Source organism: Hemitrygon akajei, chromosome 17 (assembly GCF_048418815.1).
Source record: "Hemitrygon akajei chromosome 17, sHemAka1.3, whole genome shotgun sequence".
In the NCBI taxonomy this organism is placed as follows: Eukaryota; Metazoa; Chordata; class Chondrichthyes; order Myliobatiformes; family Dasyatidae; genus Hemitrygon; species Hemitrygon akajei.
Window position 1 is genome coordinate 89581257 of NC_133140.1, and position 13713 is coordinate 89594969.

The 13713-nt window shown below is 45.9% G+C and overlaps 1 protein-coding gene across 2 annotated transcripts in view; it reads left to right on the forward strand.

The window, feature by feature from the left end:
• The window catches only part of gpatch1 (G patch domain containing 1), a 74555-nt gene that overhangs the window by 37554 nt on the left and 23288 nt on the right, over nt 1-13713 (forward strand). Inside the window, exons 14-17 of one of the 2 annotated variants that reach the window (XM_073070502.1) lie at nt 596-729; nt 2983-3158; nt 9907-10108; nt 10732-10863. In XM_073070502.1, the coding sequence (XP_072926603.1) occupies nt 596-729; nt 2983-3158; nt 9907-10108; nt 10732-10863 (644 nt within the window). The remainder of the gene's footprint in view (nt 1-595; nt 730-2982; nt 3159-9906; nt 10109-10731; nt 10864-13713) is intronic. The other variant, XM_073070503.1, reaches the window with a different exon arrangement.

Below are 13713 nucleotides of genomic sequence, written 5' to 3' on the forward strand. Positions count from 1 at the left end.
CACATGGATGAAAGAAAAATGGAGGGTTATGGGGTAGTGTGGGTTTAGTACTTTTTTAAGGATTATATGGGTTGGCACAACATTGAGGGCCGAAGAGTCTGTACTGTGCTGTAGTATTCTAGTGTAGTCCATGCCACTGTATGGTATGGGTGCCATGGTAGCACAGCAGCTAATGGTTAGGGTGTCGGAGTTTGGAGTTCAGTTCTGAAACCCTCTGTAAGAACTTCATACGTCCTCCCCGTGGGATGTGTGGGTTTCCTCCCACAGTCTAAAGAGGTTCCGGTTAGTAGGTTAATTGATCATTGTAAGTTGTTCTGTGATTAGGCCAGGGTGAAAATGGGAATTACTGGGTGGCACGGCTCCAGGGACCGGAAGGCCTGTTCTGTGTATCTGGAAATAAATAAATACCAAGCAGTTATTCTGCATCTGGGCCATGGCCCAAATGATGAATCCTGTTTCCATCAACTCCCTCAGACCTACACTCTTGGGACAACTGACCGTGGCAGTACCAAACTGCATAGCTATGGGATTTGTTCGACTTTCTCTCTGGACTGTTTTGTGATTACTCTATTTACGTTGATGCTTGATTTTACAGGTCAACAGTTGTTGGACTGCTTAAGGTGAAACGAGACAAGTATTCGGTGTTCAACTTCTTAATGGCTCCCTCTGTTCCTGCATCCAGTGGGACGGAGCCAACAAAGGGATCTGGACAGTCAAGCACATCATCTAGTGAGTGGTTATCAGCATATGGGGACTTCAACTACCCTGAGAGCCACAGGCACTCAGTCAGGTGCAGGAGGTATTGAGGGAATTCAACTACCCTGAGAGTAATGGGAACTCAGTCAGGTGCAGGAGGTATTGAGGGAATTCAACTACCCTGAGAGTAACAGGAACTCAGTCAGGTGCAGGAGGTTTGAGGGAATTCAACTACCCTGAGAGCAACAGGCACTCAGTCAGGTGCAGGAGGTATTGAGGGAATTCAGTTATCCTGAGAGTAACAGGCACTCAGTCAGGTGCAGGAGGTATTGAGGGAATTCAATTACCCTGAGAGTAATGGGCACTCTGGTGTAGAGGGTATTGAGGGACTTCAACTACCCTGAGAGTAACGTGAACTCAGTCAGATGCAGGCGGTATTGAGAGCAGAGAACTCCTGAAGCACATTTGGGTTCTGTGTAGCATTCCAGGCAAGTGAGGAATGAGCTGGTCAATGCATATCCAAAGATAAGAACATTAGAAGGTAACTAAGGATAGAGTAGGGACTGTTGAGTTTTGAATAGGACAAGTATGCACAGTGCTGGATAATGTTCCCAGTTGAGGACAGGTGTTGGCTGATGTTTCTGTGACTGAAGGCTGTTAACTCTGCATCGGCGGAGCTCAGCACTGAACCCTGACGTTTTGGTCTACACAGTGTTTTAGAATTAAATGTCGAGTATTGGTCATGCTTGTGACAGTGAGGAAAAGAGCTTCAGTCTGCAGGAATGTATCAACAGTCTGGTCAGGGAGGAATCAATGGTCTAGACAGGGTGAGGCAGATGGGGTGGGGGCACACAGAAGGAAGGTGGGGGGGAGATGATGGGGGACCAATCTCAGGGAGAGAAGGATTGATTGGGGCTGGTCAGTGGGTGGAGTGGCAGATGGATGGGGTCCAGTGTCAGGGAGAGACAGACAAGGCTGGTCAGTGACTGGAGGGACAGATGGATAGGGGTTATTGTCAGGGAGAGGCAGATGGGGCTGGTCAGTGGGTGGAGGGGCAGATGGATGGGGGTTATTGTCAGGGAGAGGCAGGTGGGGCTGGTCAGTGACTGGAGGGACAGATGGATAGGGGTTATTGTCAGGGAGAGGCAGATGGGGCTGGTCAGTGGGTGGAGGGACAGATGGATAGGGGTTATTGTCAGGGAGAGGTAGACGGGGCTGGTCAGTGAGTGGAGGGGCAGATGAATGGGGTCCAATGTCAGGGAGAGGCAGAAGGGGCTGGTCAGTGGGTGGAGGGGCAGATGGATGGGGGTTATTGTCAGGGAGAGGCAGGTGGGGCTGGTCAGTGGGTGGAGGGGTTGATGGATGGGGGGTTATTGTCAGGGAAAGGCAGATGGGGCTGGTCAGTGAGTGGAGGGACAGATGGATAGGGGTTATTGTCAGGGAGAGGCAGAAGGGGCTGGTCAGTGAGTGGAGGGGCAGATGGATGGGGGGTTATTGTCAGGGAGAGGCAGAAGGGGCTGGTCAGTGGGTGGAGGGGCATATGGATGGGGGTTATTGTCAGGGAGAGAGCAGTCAGGTCACCACATCACAGGAAAGCTGTGACTCTGTTGGAGCGGTTGCATACTGCCCTGACTGGAAGAACTGGATAGACTGAGGCTGTCTTCCATAAAAGATGCTGAGGAAATTACTTCAGCAACACGGAATTGCTCGAGGTCGAATCAACAAGAAGGATTTCTTTCCCATGGCAAGTTTGCAGTTCCCACCTGGGGAGGGACATCCATCTGAGTGGAGGCAATAACCCCAGTAGAATGATGCTGTTACTCGGGGTGCTGGAGCTTGGAGTTCAGTTCTGGTGTTCTCTGTACATCCTTCCCATGGAATGTGTAGGTTTTCTCTGGGTGCTCTGGTTTCGTCCCACAGTCCAAAGATGTACTGGTTGGTAAGTTGATTGGTCACTGTAATTTGTCCAGTGATTAAGCTAGGGTTAAATTGGTGGCTTACTGGGCGGTGCAGCTTGAAGGGCCAGAAGGAGCTGTTCCGTGCTGTATCTTGATGTATAAGTAAATAAATAAATCTCACTGGAGGGTGGCAACCTTCTGAAAGGTTAGCGGAAGCAGTAACTGTATCTCAGTGAGCACGAGGTGAGGCTGAGGTCTGCAGGGCCCTGGGCTGAGTGCGGTTCTTTGCTGGTAGTTGGTCAGTGGGTAGGTTTCTAGTGTTGTCAATTCTCTGTGCTGTTATGAGCTATATTAATCCATCCCACAAATTCTCTGCTGTCTGATCCAGAAGCTCCTGAATTGAAGCGAAGGTCCAGGTGGGACCTGTCAGCAGAGGACAAGGGGAAAGGTGCTACTGGACAGCCTCGGGCTGTGGCTGGACCTGAAACAGTGCCGGAAAGCAGCTCAGTTCTGCCACAGGGAGAGAAACCTGGACACAGCCAGCAAAACCAACTGGAAGATAAGGTATAGGCACAGCTCTGGTGGCCAGTGTGTGAGCTCCTGCTGCAGTCTGAGGGTCTTGGCCTAAAACATTGACTCTTCATTCCCCTCCATAGATGCTGCCTGACCTCCTGAGTTCCTCTAACACTTTGTGTGTGTTGCTCAAGATTTCCAGCATCTGCTGAATCTCTTGTATCTATGAAAACATCTAGAGGAACTCAGGGAGCATCTGTTTCAGATGGGTCCTGATATGCAGTGCCTTGACCTGAAACATCAACTGTCCATCTCCCCCCACAGATGCTGCCTGACACACGGGGTCCCTCCTGAATCTTAAACAGCATGATCCCTGCAAGCCCCTCTCCCTCCAACATGTTACTCCCTCGCGTTTTTCACTGTCTGACATTTCATGATGGAAAGCACACATGTTACACATAGTGGCCACTTCCTGTACCACCTGTATCTAATAAAGTGGCCATTGAGTGTACATTCATTTGATGTGGGTTCAGAGATGTTCTTCTGCACACCGCTGTTGTAACATGTGATTATTTGAGTTATTGTTGCCTTCCTGTCAGCTTGAACCAATCTGGCCATTCTCCTCTGACTTCTCATTAACAAGACAATTTCTCCTACATAATGCTGCTCATTGGATTTTTTTCTGCACTATTCTCTGTAAACTCTAAATACGGCTGAGTGTGAAATCCCCAGCAGTTTCTGAGATACTTAAACCACTCCACCTGATACCAATAATCATTCCACGATCAAAGTCACTTAGATCACATTTCTTCCCCATTCTCATGTTTGGTCTGAGCAACAACTGAATCTTTTCACCATGTCTATATGTGTTGTGCATTGAGTTGCTGCTAATTGGATATTCACATTAAAGAGCAGGTGACCAGATGTAACTAGTTAAGTGGCCACTGTGCGTATATTGAATAATTCCAGCCTTGGACCCACTGTTACACAATTCTGCACAGCAACAGGCCCTTTGATCCATCGTAGCCATCCAATAATTAATACAATTAGGGCCATCCCTGAAGGCTAACTTATGGTTGTGAGGAAGGCAAATGCAATGTTAACATTTGCTTTGAGAGGACTAGAATATAAAACCAAGGATGTGATGCTGAGGGTTTATAAGGCATTGGTCAGACTGTTGGAGTATTGTGAGCAGTTTTGTGCCCCTTATCTAAGAAATAATGTGCTGGCATTGGAGAGGGTCCAGGAGAGGTTCACAAGAATTATTCTGGGAATGAAAGGGTTAATGTATGAGGAGTGTTTGATGTCTCTGAGGATGTATTCACTGGAGTTTAAAAGAATGAGGAGAGAATCTCATTGAAACTTATTGAATATTGAAAGACCTTGATAGAGTAAATTTGGAGAGGATATCTTTAGTGGGGGAGTCCAGGACTATTGGGCACAGCCTCAGAATACAGAGACATTCGTTTGCATAAGAACAATAGAAATAAGACTAGAAGATATAGGAGGGGAAGTAGGCCATTCAGCCCATTGTGTCTGCTCCACCATTCAATCATGGGCTGATCCAATTCTTCCAGTCTTTCCCACTCCCCTGCTTTCACCCCATACCCTTTGATGCCCTGGCTAATCAAGAACCTATCTGTCTCTGCTATAAATACACCCAATGACTTGGCCTCCACAGCTGCTCATGGCAACAAATTCCACAGATTTACCACCCTCCAACTAAAGTAATTTCTCCACATCTCTGTTCTTGATGGACGTCTTTCAATCCTCAAGTCAGGCCCTCTTGTCCTAGAGTCCCCTACCACGGGAAATAACTTTGCCATATCTAATCTGTTCAGTCCTTTTAACATTCGGAATGTTTCTATGAGATCCCCCCTCATTCTGCTGAACTCCAGGGATTACAGCCCAAGAGCTGCCAGACGTTCCTTATATGGTATCCCTTTCATTCCTGGTATCATTCTCATGAACCTGCTCTGAACCCTCTCCAATGTCAGTATATCTTTTCTAAAATAAGGAGCCCAAAACTGCACACAATACTCCAAATGTGGTCTCACGAGTGCCTTATAGAGCTTCAACGTCACATTCCTGTTCTTATATTCTATACTTCTAGAAATGAATATCAACATTGCATTTGCCTTCTCAACTGACTCAACTTGAGGTTAACCTTTAGGGTATCTTGTACAAGGTCTCCCAAGTCCCTTTGCATCTCTACATTTTGAATTCTCTCCCCATTTATTTCTTCCACCAAAGTGTGTGATCAGACACTTTCCAACATTGTATTTCATTTGCCATTTCTTTGTCTGTTCCCCTAAACTATCTAAGTCTCTCTGCATGCTCTCTGTTTCCTCAACACTACCTGCTCCTCCACCTATCTTTGTATCATCAGCAAACTGAGCCACAAATCCATTAATCCCATAGTCCAAATCATTGATGTACAGCGTAAAAAGTAGTGGTTCCAACACCGACCCCTGTGGAACTCCACTGGTAACTGGCAGCCAGCCAGAATAGGATCCCTTTATTCCCACACTCTGTTTTCTGCCGACCAGCCAGAGATGCTTTAAATGCTCCACCAATGCTAATAACTTCCTTGTAATTCCATGGGCCCTTATCTTGCTAAGCAGCCTCATGTACGGCACCTTGTCAAAGGCCTTCTGAAAATCCAAGTACACCAAGCCTACTGCATCTCCTTTGTCTACCTGCTTGTAATTGCCTCAAAACATTGCAGTAGGTTTGTCAGGCAGGATTTTCCTTTCAGGAAACCATGCTGGCTATGGCCTATCTTGTCATGTGCCTCCAGGTACTCTGTAATCTCATCCCTAATAATCGATTCCAACATCTTCCCAACCGCTGGTATCAGGCTAATAGGTCTATAGTTTCAGTTCTGCTGCCTCCCACCCTTCTTAAATAGTGGAGTAACATTTGCAATTTTCCAGTCATCCGGTACAATGCTAGAATTTATCGATTCTTGAAAGATCATTACTAATGCCTCCGCAATCTCTCCAGCTACTTCCTTCAGAACCTCAGAGTGCATTCCATCAGGTCCAGGAGGTTTATCCACCCTCAGACCATTAAGCTTCCTGAGCACCTTCTCTGTCATAATTTTCACTGCACAAACTTCACTTCCCTGACACTCTTGAATGTCCGGTATACTGAAGACGCCTTCCACTGTGAAAACTGATGGAAAATATGGATTCAGTACCTCTGCCATCTCTGCATCTCTCATACAATATCTCCGGCGTCATTTTCTATTGGTCCTATATCTACCCTTGACTCTCTTTTACTCTTTATATACTCTTTATACCTTCTTAGTTTCCTTCTGCAAGTTCTTAAAAGCTCCCCAATCCTCTGTCTTCCCACTAGCTCTGGTTTCTGTGTATGCCTTCTCTTTTGTTTTTACTTTGGCTCTGACTTCACTTGTCAGCCATGGTAGTGTCCTTCTTCCCTTTGAAAATTTCTTCTTATTTGGAATATATCTGTCTTGTACTTTCCTCATTTTTCACAGAAACTCCAGCCATTGCTGCTTTGCTGTCCTTCCTGCTAATGTCCCTTTCCAGTCAACTTTGGCCAGTTCCCCTCTCATGCCATTTTAATTTCCTTTATTCCACTGAAATATTGACATGTTGGATTTTATTTTTTCCCCTCTCAAATTTCATTGTGAACTTGATCATATTGTGATCACTGTTCCCTTAGGGTTCCTTAACCTTAAGCTCTCTTATCACTTCCAGATCATTGCACAACACCCAATCCAGCACAGCCGATCCCCTAGTGGGCTCAACAACAAGCTGTTCTAAAAAGTCATCACTTAGACATTCTGCAAATTCTCTCTTGCGGTCCAGTACTGACCTGGTTTCCCCAATCCACTTTCATGTTAAAATTCCCACCAATTATCATAACATTACTTTTCTGACACACCTTTTCTATCTCCTTTTGTAATTTGTAATCCACATCCTGGCTGCTGTTTGGAGGCCTGTATGCAACTGCCATTAGGGTCCTTTTACCCTTGCCATTTCTTAACTCAACCCATAGACTCTACACCTTCCAGTTCGATGACATCTCTTTCTAATGATTTAAGATTATTTCTTATACACAGAGCCACAGCACCCCCTCTTCCTACTAACCTATCTTTCAGATACACTGTATATCCTTGGACGTTCAGCTCCCAATGGCAGCCATCCTTTAGCCAAGTTTCAGAGATGGCCACAACGTCATATTTGCCAATCTGTAGCTGAATTTCAAGATCACCCATTTTATTCCTTATGTTGTGTGAATTCAAGTACAACACTCTCAGTCCAGTATTTGTTGCTTTCTGTTTTGACTGCACCATGCCTCTATTGCCCTGTAACTCATGCCAATTGCTTTGGTTAAGCCTCATCTCCTGCCTGTTCTTTCTATAATCTCTGTTGCATCTTTGATTTATTTCTGTTTTCCCCTTCCTGAGCCCTATCACTGCGGTTCCCATCCCTCCGCCAAATTAGTTTAAACCCTCCCTAACAGCTCTATTAAATATGCCCGCTAGGATATTGGATCCCTTTGGGTTCAGGTGTAACCCGTCCTTTTTGTACAGGTCGTACCTCCCCCAAAAGAGGCCCCAGTGATCCAGGAATCTGAATCCCTGCCCCCTACACCAGTCTCTTAGCCGCACATTAATACGCCTGATCCTGATATTCTTGCACTTGCTAGCACGTAGCACAGGCAGCAATCCTGAGATTACTACCCTACAGATCCTGCCTTTCAGCTTCCTACCCAATTCCCTGAATTCTCTCTTCTGGACCTCCTCCCTTTTTCTACCTATATCATTGGTACCAACATGTACCAAGACTTCTGGCTGTTCACCCTCTCCCTTCAGAATACTGTGCACCCAATCCGAGACATCCCATACCCTGGCACCTGGGAGGCAACACACCATGTGGGTAATTCTATCAGGCTGACAGAACCTCCTATCTGTTCCCCTCACTATGGAATCCCCTATGACTACTGCATTCCTCATCTTCCACTTTCCCTTCTGTACCATGGAACCAGGCTCAGTGCCAGAGACCCAGTCGCATTGGTTGTCCTCTGTCGGGTCACCCCCCTCAACCACATCCAAAACGAGATAACGATTACTGAGGGGGATGGCTACAGGGTTGCTCTCTACTATCTTCCTGAGCTCCTTCCCTCGCTTCCCTGACCATCACCCACTTATCTAACTTCTGCAGCCTCGGGGTGACTAACTCCTTGTAGCTCCTCTTTATCTCCTATTCACTCTCCCTAATAAGCTGTAGGTCAGCGAGCCAGACAGCTAAATAGGAGCAGGAGTTGGCCATCTGGCCCGTCGAGCCTGCTCCGCCATTCAATAAGATCATAGCTAATCTGGCCATGGACTCATCTCCACCTACCTGCCTTTTCCCCATAACCCTTACTTCCCCCTTCTATGCAAAAATCTAGACAACCTTGTCTTAAATATATTTACTGAGGTATCCTCCACTGCTTCATTGGGCAGAGAATTCCACAGATTCACTGTCTTCTAGAAAGCATTTCCTCCTCATGTCAGTCCCAAATCTACTCCCCTGAATCTTGAGGCTATGTCACTCATCTATCAGTGGAAACAACTTTCCTGCCTCTATCTTATCTATCTTTTTAAATTTTATATGCTCCTATAAGATCTCCTTTCAATCTTCTGAATTCCAATGAGTACAGTCCCAGGCAACTCAAGCTCTTCATAGTCTAACCCCCTAATCTCTGGAATCAACCTGGTGAACCTTCTCTGCACGGCCTCCAAAACCAGTACATCCCTCCTCAAGAAAGGAGACCAAAAATGCACGCAATACGCCAGGTGCAGCCTTACCAGTACCCTGTACAGTTGCAGCATAACCTTCCTGCTCTTAAATTCAATCCCTCTAGCAATGAAGGCCAACATTCCATTTGCCTTCTTGACAGCCTGCTGCACCTGCAAACCAACCTTTTGTGATTCATGCACAAGCACTCCCAAGTCCCTCTGCACAGCAGCATGCTGCAATTTTTACCATTTAAATAATAATCTGTTCTTTCATTATTCCTTCTAAAGTGGATGACCTCGCATTTACCAATATAGTGCTCCATCTGCCAGACCCTTGCCCACTCACTTAACCTATCTATATCTCTCTGCAGACTCTCCGTGTCCTCTGCACAATTTGCTTTTCCACTCAGTTTAGTATCATCAGCAAACTTAGATACACTACACTTGGTCCCCTCTTCCAGATCATTAATGTGTATCATGAACAGCTGCGGGCCCAGCACCAACCCCTTGGCACACCGCTCACCAGAGTAACACCCATGTATCCCGACTCTCTACTTTCTATTAGTTAACCAATCCTTTATCCATGCTAATACATCACCCCCAACTCTGTGCATCCTTATCTTATGGATAAGTCAAACAGAGATGAGAAGGAATTTCTTTACCCAGAGGGTGGTAAATCTGTGAAATTCATTGTCACAGACAGCTGTGGAGGCCAAGTCATTGAGGATATTTAAAGCAGAGGTTGCTAAATTCTTGCTTCGTCGGGGTGTCAAAAGGTTACAGGGTGAAAGCAGGAGAATGGGGTTGAGAGGGATAATAAATCAGCCATCATGGAATAGCAGAGCAGACTTGACGGCCTAATTTGCTGCTATGTCTTATGGTGTTATGGCCTTAATACCCTCTACATTTACCCATTTACAAGTGCCAGACCTGCAGTAGGGTTGAGATGCTTCCTGTTTGATCATCCCCACTGCCAGCCTTGCGAGGCAAGTCTGGAGTGTAGATTCTGGTTTCCAGGGTAACCCTCCACTGTCCTCACAGGCAGATTCTGAGGAGGATGAGAAAAGCCGACTACCCATGGACTTGTTCAAAGCCGTCTTTGCTAGCTCATCAGAGGAACAATCCTCATCATCATCCTCCTCTGATGAAGACGACGAGGACACCAGTGAAATAGAGGCTCCTCCTGAGCCACAAGATACTGTCTCGCCTGGACTGCAAGCTAATTCTCCCAACGATCAGCCAGGTATGGTGATGTCTCTGAGAGTTCACTCAGCTCCTCTCTGATTGGTTAATTTCTCTTTTGCCTTTCCTTTGAATATTCCAGTTCCTTGTATGGATCTCTACCATGAGCAGCTCTAACACTGCACAGTACAGGAGGAAGTTTCACTCTGAGTCTGACCCTTTTTTAAAATTACAAAATCCTTTATTACAAATATCGGTGCTATACAATATATACAAAACAGTGGCAAACACAATTACTAAACTACAAATAGACAATAGACATTACACCAAAATGTTGCCATCTCTATCCACGATGGCATTTACACCCCGCGGAGCCGAGACTGGGAGTGTGTGATGTGATGGTGTAGAGGGAGCTTCACTGTGTGTCTGACCCCAGGAGTGTGTGATGAGACAGAAGGAGCTTCACTCATCTGAGTTTGGGAGTGAATGATGTGACGATGCAGAGGGATCTTCAGTGTGTGTGGAGGGAGCTGAGCTCAGGTCAGTGTGAAAGGAGTTTCTCTGTCTAATACAATGAATCATATCGCCTGTGTTTAGCACCTCATTAAAGCAGATTGTATTGATGCTTGCTCTTTGCTTGACCTTGTAGCAGCTTGTCTGGCTGAAGACAGTTTGTTGTTCCAGATTCGGTGAAGGAGGAGCTGGGTTTCAAAGCAAAAGGACATGATGGCACGACACGACCTGGGCAGTGCAATCCACAGATGTCTCCTGACACAGAGGAGTTTGGGCCTCGGCTGCCCCCAGCTCTGCTTCACGGTGAGATCAGAATCTTTGTAAATGCCTGGTACACCACAGAGAAATTAAAGTCGTAAGGTGATCAATGAAGGTAGAGCTGTAGATTTTGCCTATGTGAGCTTTGTGGACAAGATCCCTCACAGTGGACTCATCCAGAAGATTAGGTTGCACTCTGACCTGGCCAAGTTGATTAGAATCCGGCCACACCAAACAAGACAGAGGGTAGTGGTTGGTGGGACTTATTCTGACTAGTGGTGTTTTAGAGCACTTGCTGTTGTGATGTATATCAATGACCTGCATGAAAATGTAGGTGGGTAGCTTAGAAAGTTTGCAGATGGTAGGAAGTTTGGTGAAAAATATAGAAGGTTTCCAAAGGGTACAGTGGGATATAGATCAGTTACTGTAGATAACAGGTCCTGACGAAGGGTCTTGACCCAAAACGTTGACTGCTTCTTTCAATGGATGCTGCCCGACCTGCTGAGTTCATCCAGCTTTTTTGTACGTCTTGATTTGACCACAGCATCTGCAGTGTACTTTGTGTTTACTTTAGATAACAGGAAGGTTGTTGGTGTTGGATCACAGAATGATGTTGATCAGCTGGTCGCTTGGGCTCAGTAATAGCAAGTGGAAGTTGGCCAGGTCAAGGTGATGTATTGGGGGTATCTCAATGGTGGGAGGGTTGTGCTTATGACAGCGCTGGCTGTGTCTACAACCCTCTGAAGCCTCTTTCAATCCTGTGCATGTGCTCCATCGCATATATATATTACCCCTTACAACTTTTCCCAGTAACATTAACATCTAAAGCCTGTGAGTATTTGATTAAGGTACAGAGTGAGAGGTGTAGAGGTTTGTTAGAATCTGGACACACTATCTGAGGGGATGGTGGAGACAGAGTCAGTCTGTGCTTGACAAATATCTGGATGAGCCAAGGCATAGAAGCTTACAGATCGAGTGATGGTAAATGGTCAGCAGGGACGTTGTGGGCCAAAGGACCTGATGCCTGTGGTGTAAGACATTGTGATGTAGATTGCAGAAGGTTGGCCAAGGAACTGGAGAGGAAATATGTTCTCACAGTGAGCTCAGGCAAATAGGAAAATGTGACATTCAGTAAAGCAAGCAGCACATTATCTGATGGTTAGCGGCAGCAGCACCCTGAGATCTAAGGGATCTGCCTGTCATTGTGTGTAGTCTGCACTATATATGTGAAGTAGTTAATTCAGAAAGTTAACAATGTTGTTCATTGTTAGGGAAACTGAATACAAAAGACCGCAGCTATTTACAATATACATTAATGATTTAGATGAAGGGATAAAAAGCAACATTAGCAAATTTGCAGGTGACACAAAGCTGGGTGGCAGGGTGAAATATGAGGAGGATGTTAGGAGAATGCAGAGTGACTTGGACAGGTTGGGTGAGTGGGCTGATGCATAGCAGATGCAGTTTAATGATAGATAGATAGATAGATACTTTATTCATCCCCATGGGGAAATTCAACTTTTTCCAATGTCCCATACACTTGTTGTAGCAAAACTAATTACATACAATACTTAACTCACTAAAAAATATGATATGCATCTAAATCACTATCTCAAAAAGCATTAATAATAGCTTTTAAAAAGTTCTTAAGTCCTGGCGGTAGAATTGTAAAGCCTAATGGCATTGGGGAGTATTGACCTCTTCATCCTGTCTGAGGAGCATTGCATCGATAGTAACCTGTCGCTGAAACTGCTTCTCTGTCTCTGGATGGTGCTATGTAGAGGATGTTCAGAGTTTTCCATAATTGACCGTAGCCTACTCAGCGCCCTTCGCTCAGCTACCGATGTTAAACTCTCCAGTACTTTGCCCACGACAGAGCCCGCCTTCCTTACCAGCTTATTAAGACGTGAGGCGTCCCTCTTCTTAATGCTTCCTCCCCAACACGCCACCACAAAGAAGAGGGTGCTCTCCACAACTGACCTATAGAACATCTTCAGCATCTCACTACAGACATTGAATGACGCCAACCTTCTAAGGAAGTACAGTCGACTCTGTGCCTTCCTGCACAAGGCATCTGTGTTGGCAGTCCAGTCTAGCTTCTCGTCTAACTGTACTCCCAGATACTTGTAGGTCTTAACCTGCTCCACACATTCTCCATTAATGATCACTGGCTCCATATGAGGCCTAGATCTCCTAAAGTCCACCACCATCTCCTTGGTCTTGGTGATATTGAGACGCAGGTAGTTTGAGTTGCACCATATCACAAAGTCCTGTATCAGTTTCCTATACTCCTCCTCCTGTCCATTCCTGACACACCCCACTATGGCCGTGTCATAATGTGAGGTTATCCACTTTGGTGGCAAGAACAGGAAGGCAGATTACTATCTGAGTGGTGTCAAGTTAGGAAAAGAGGAAGTACAACAAGATCTGGGTGTCCTTGTTCATCAGTCACTGAAAGTAAGCATGCAGGTACAGCAGGCAGTGAAGAAAGCTAATGGCTTGTTGGCCTTCATAACAAGGGCAGTTGAGTATAGGAGCAAAGAAGTCCTTCTTCAGTTGTACAGGGCCCTGGTGAGACCACGCCTGGAGTATTGTGTTCAGTTTTGGTCTCCAAATTTGAGGAAGAACATGCTTGCTATTGAGGGACTGCAGCATAGGTTCGTTCCCGAGGTTAATTCCCGGGATTAATTCCCGGGATGGCGGGACTGTCATATGTGGAAAGATTGGAGCGACTGCGCTTGTATACACTGGAATTTGAAGGATGAGCGGGGATCTGATTGAAACATATAAAATTATTAAGGGATTGGACACACTAGAGGCAGGAAACATGTTCTTGATGTTGGGGGAGTCTAGAACCAGGGGCCACAGTTTACGAATATGGGGTAGGCCATTTAG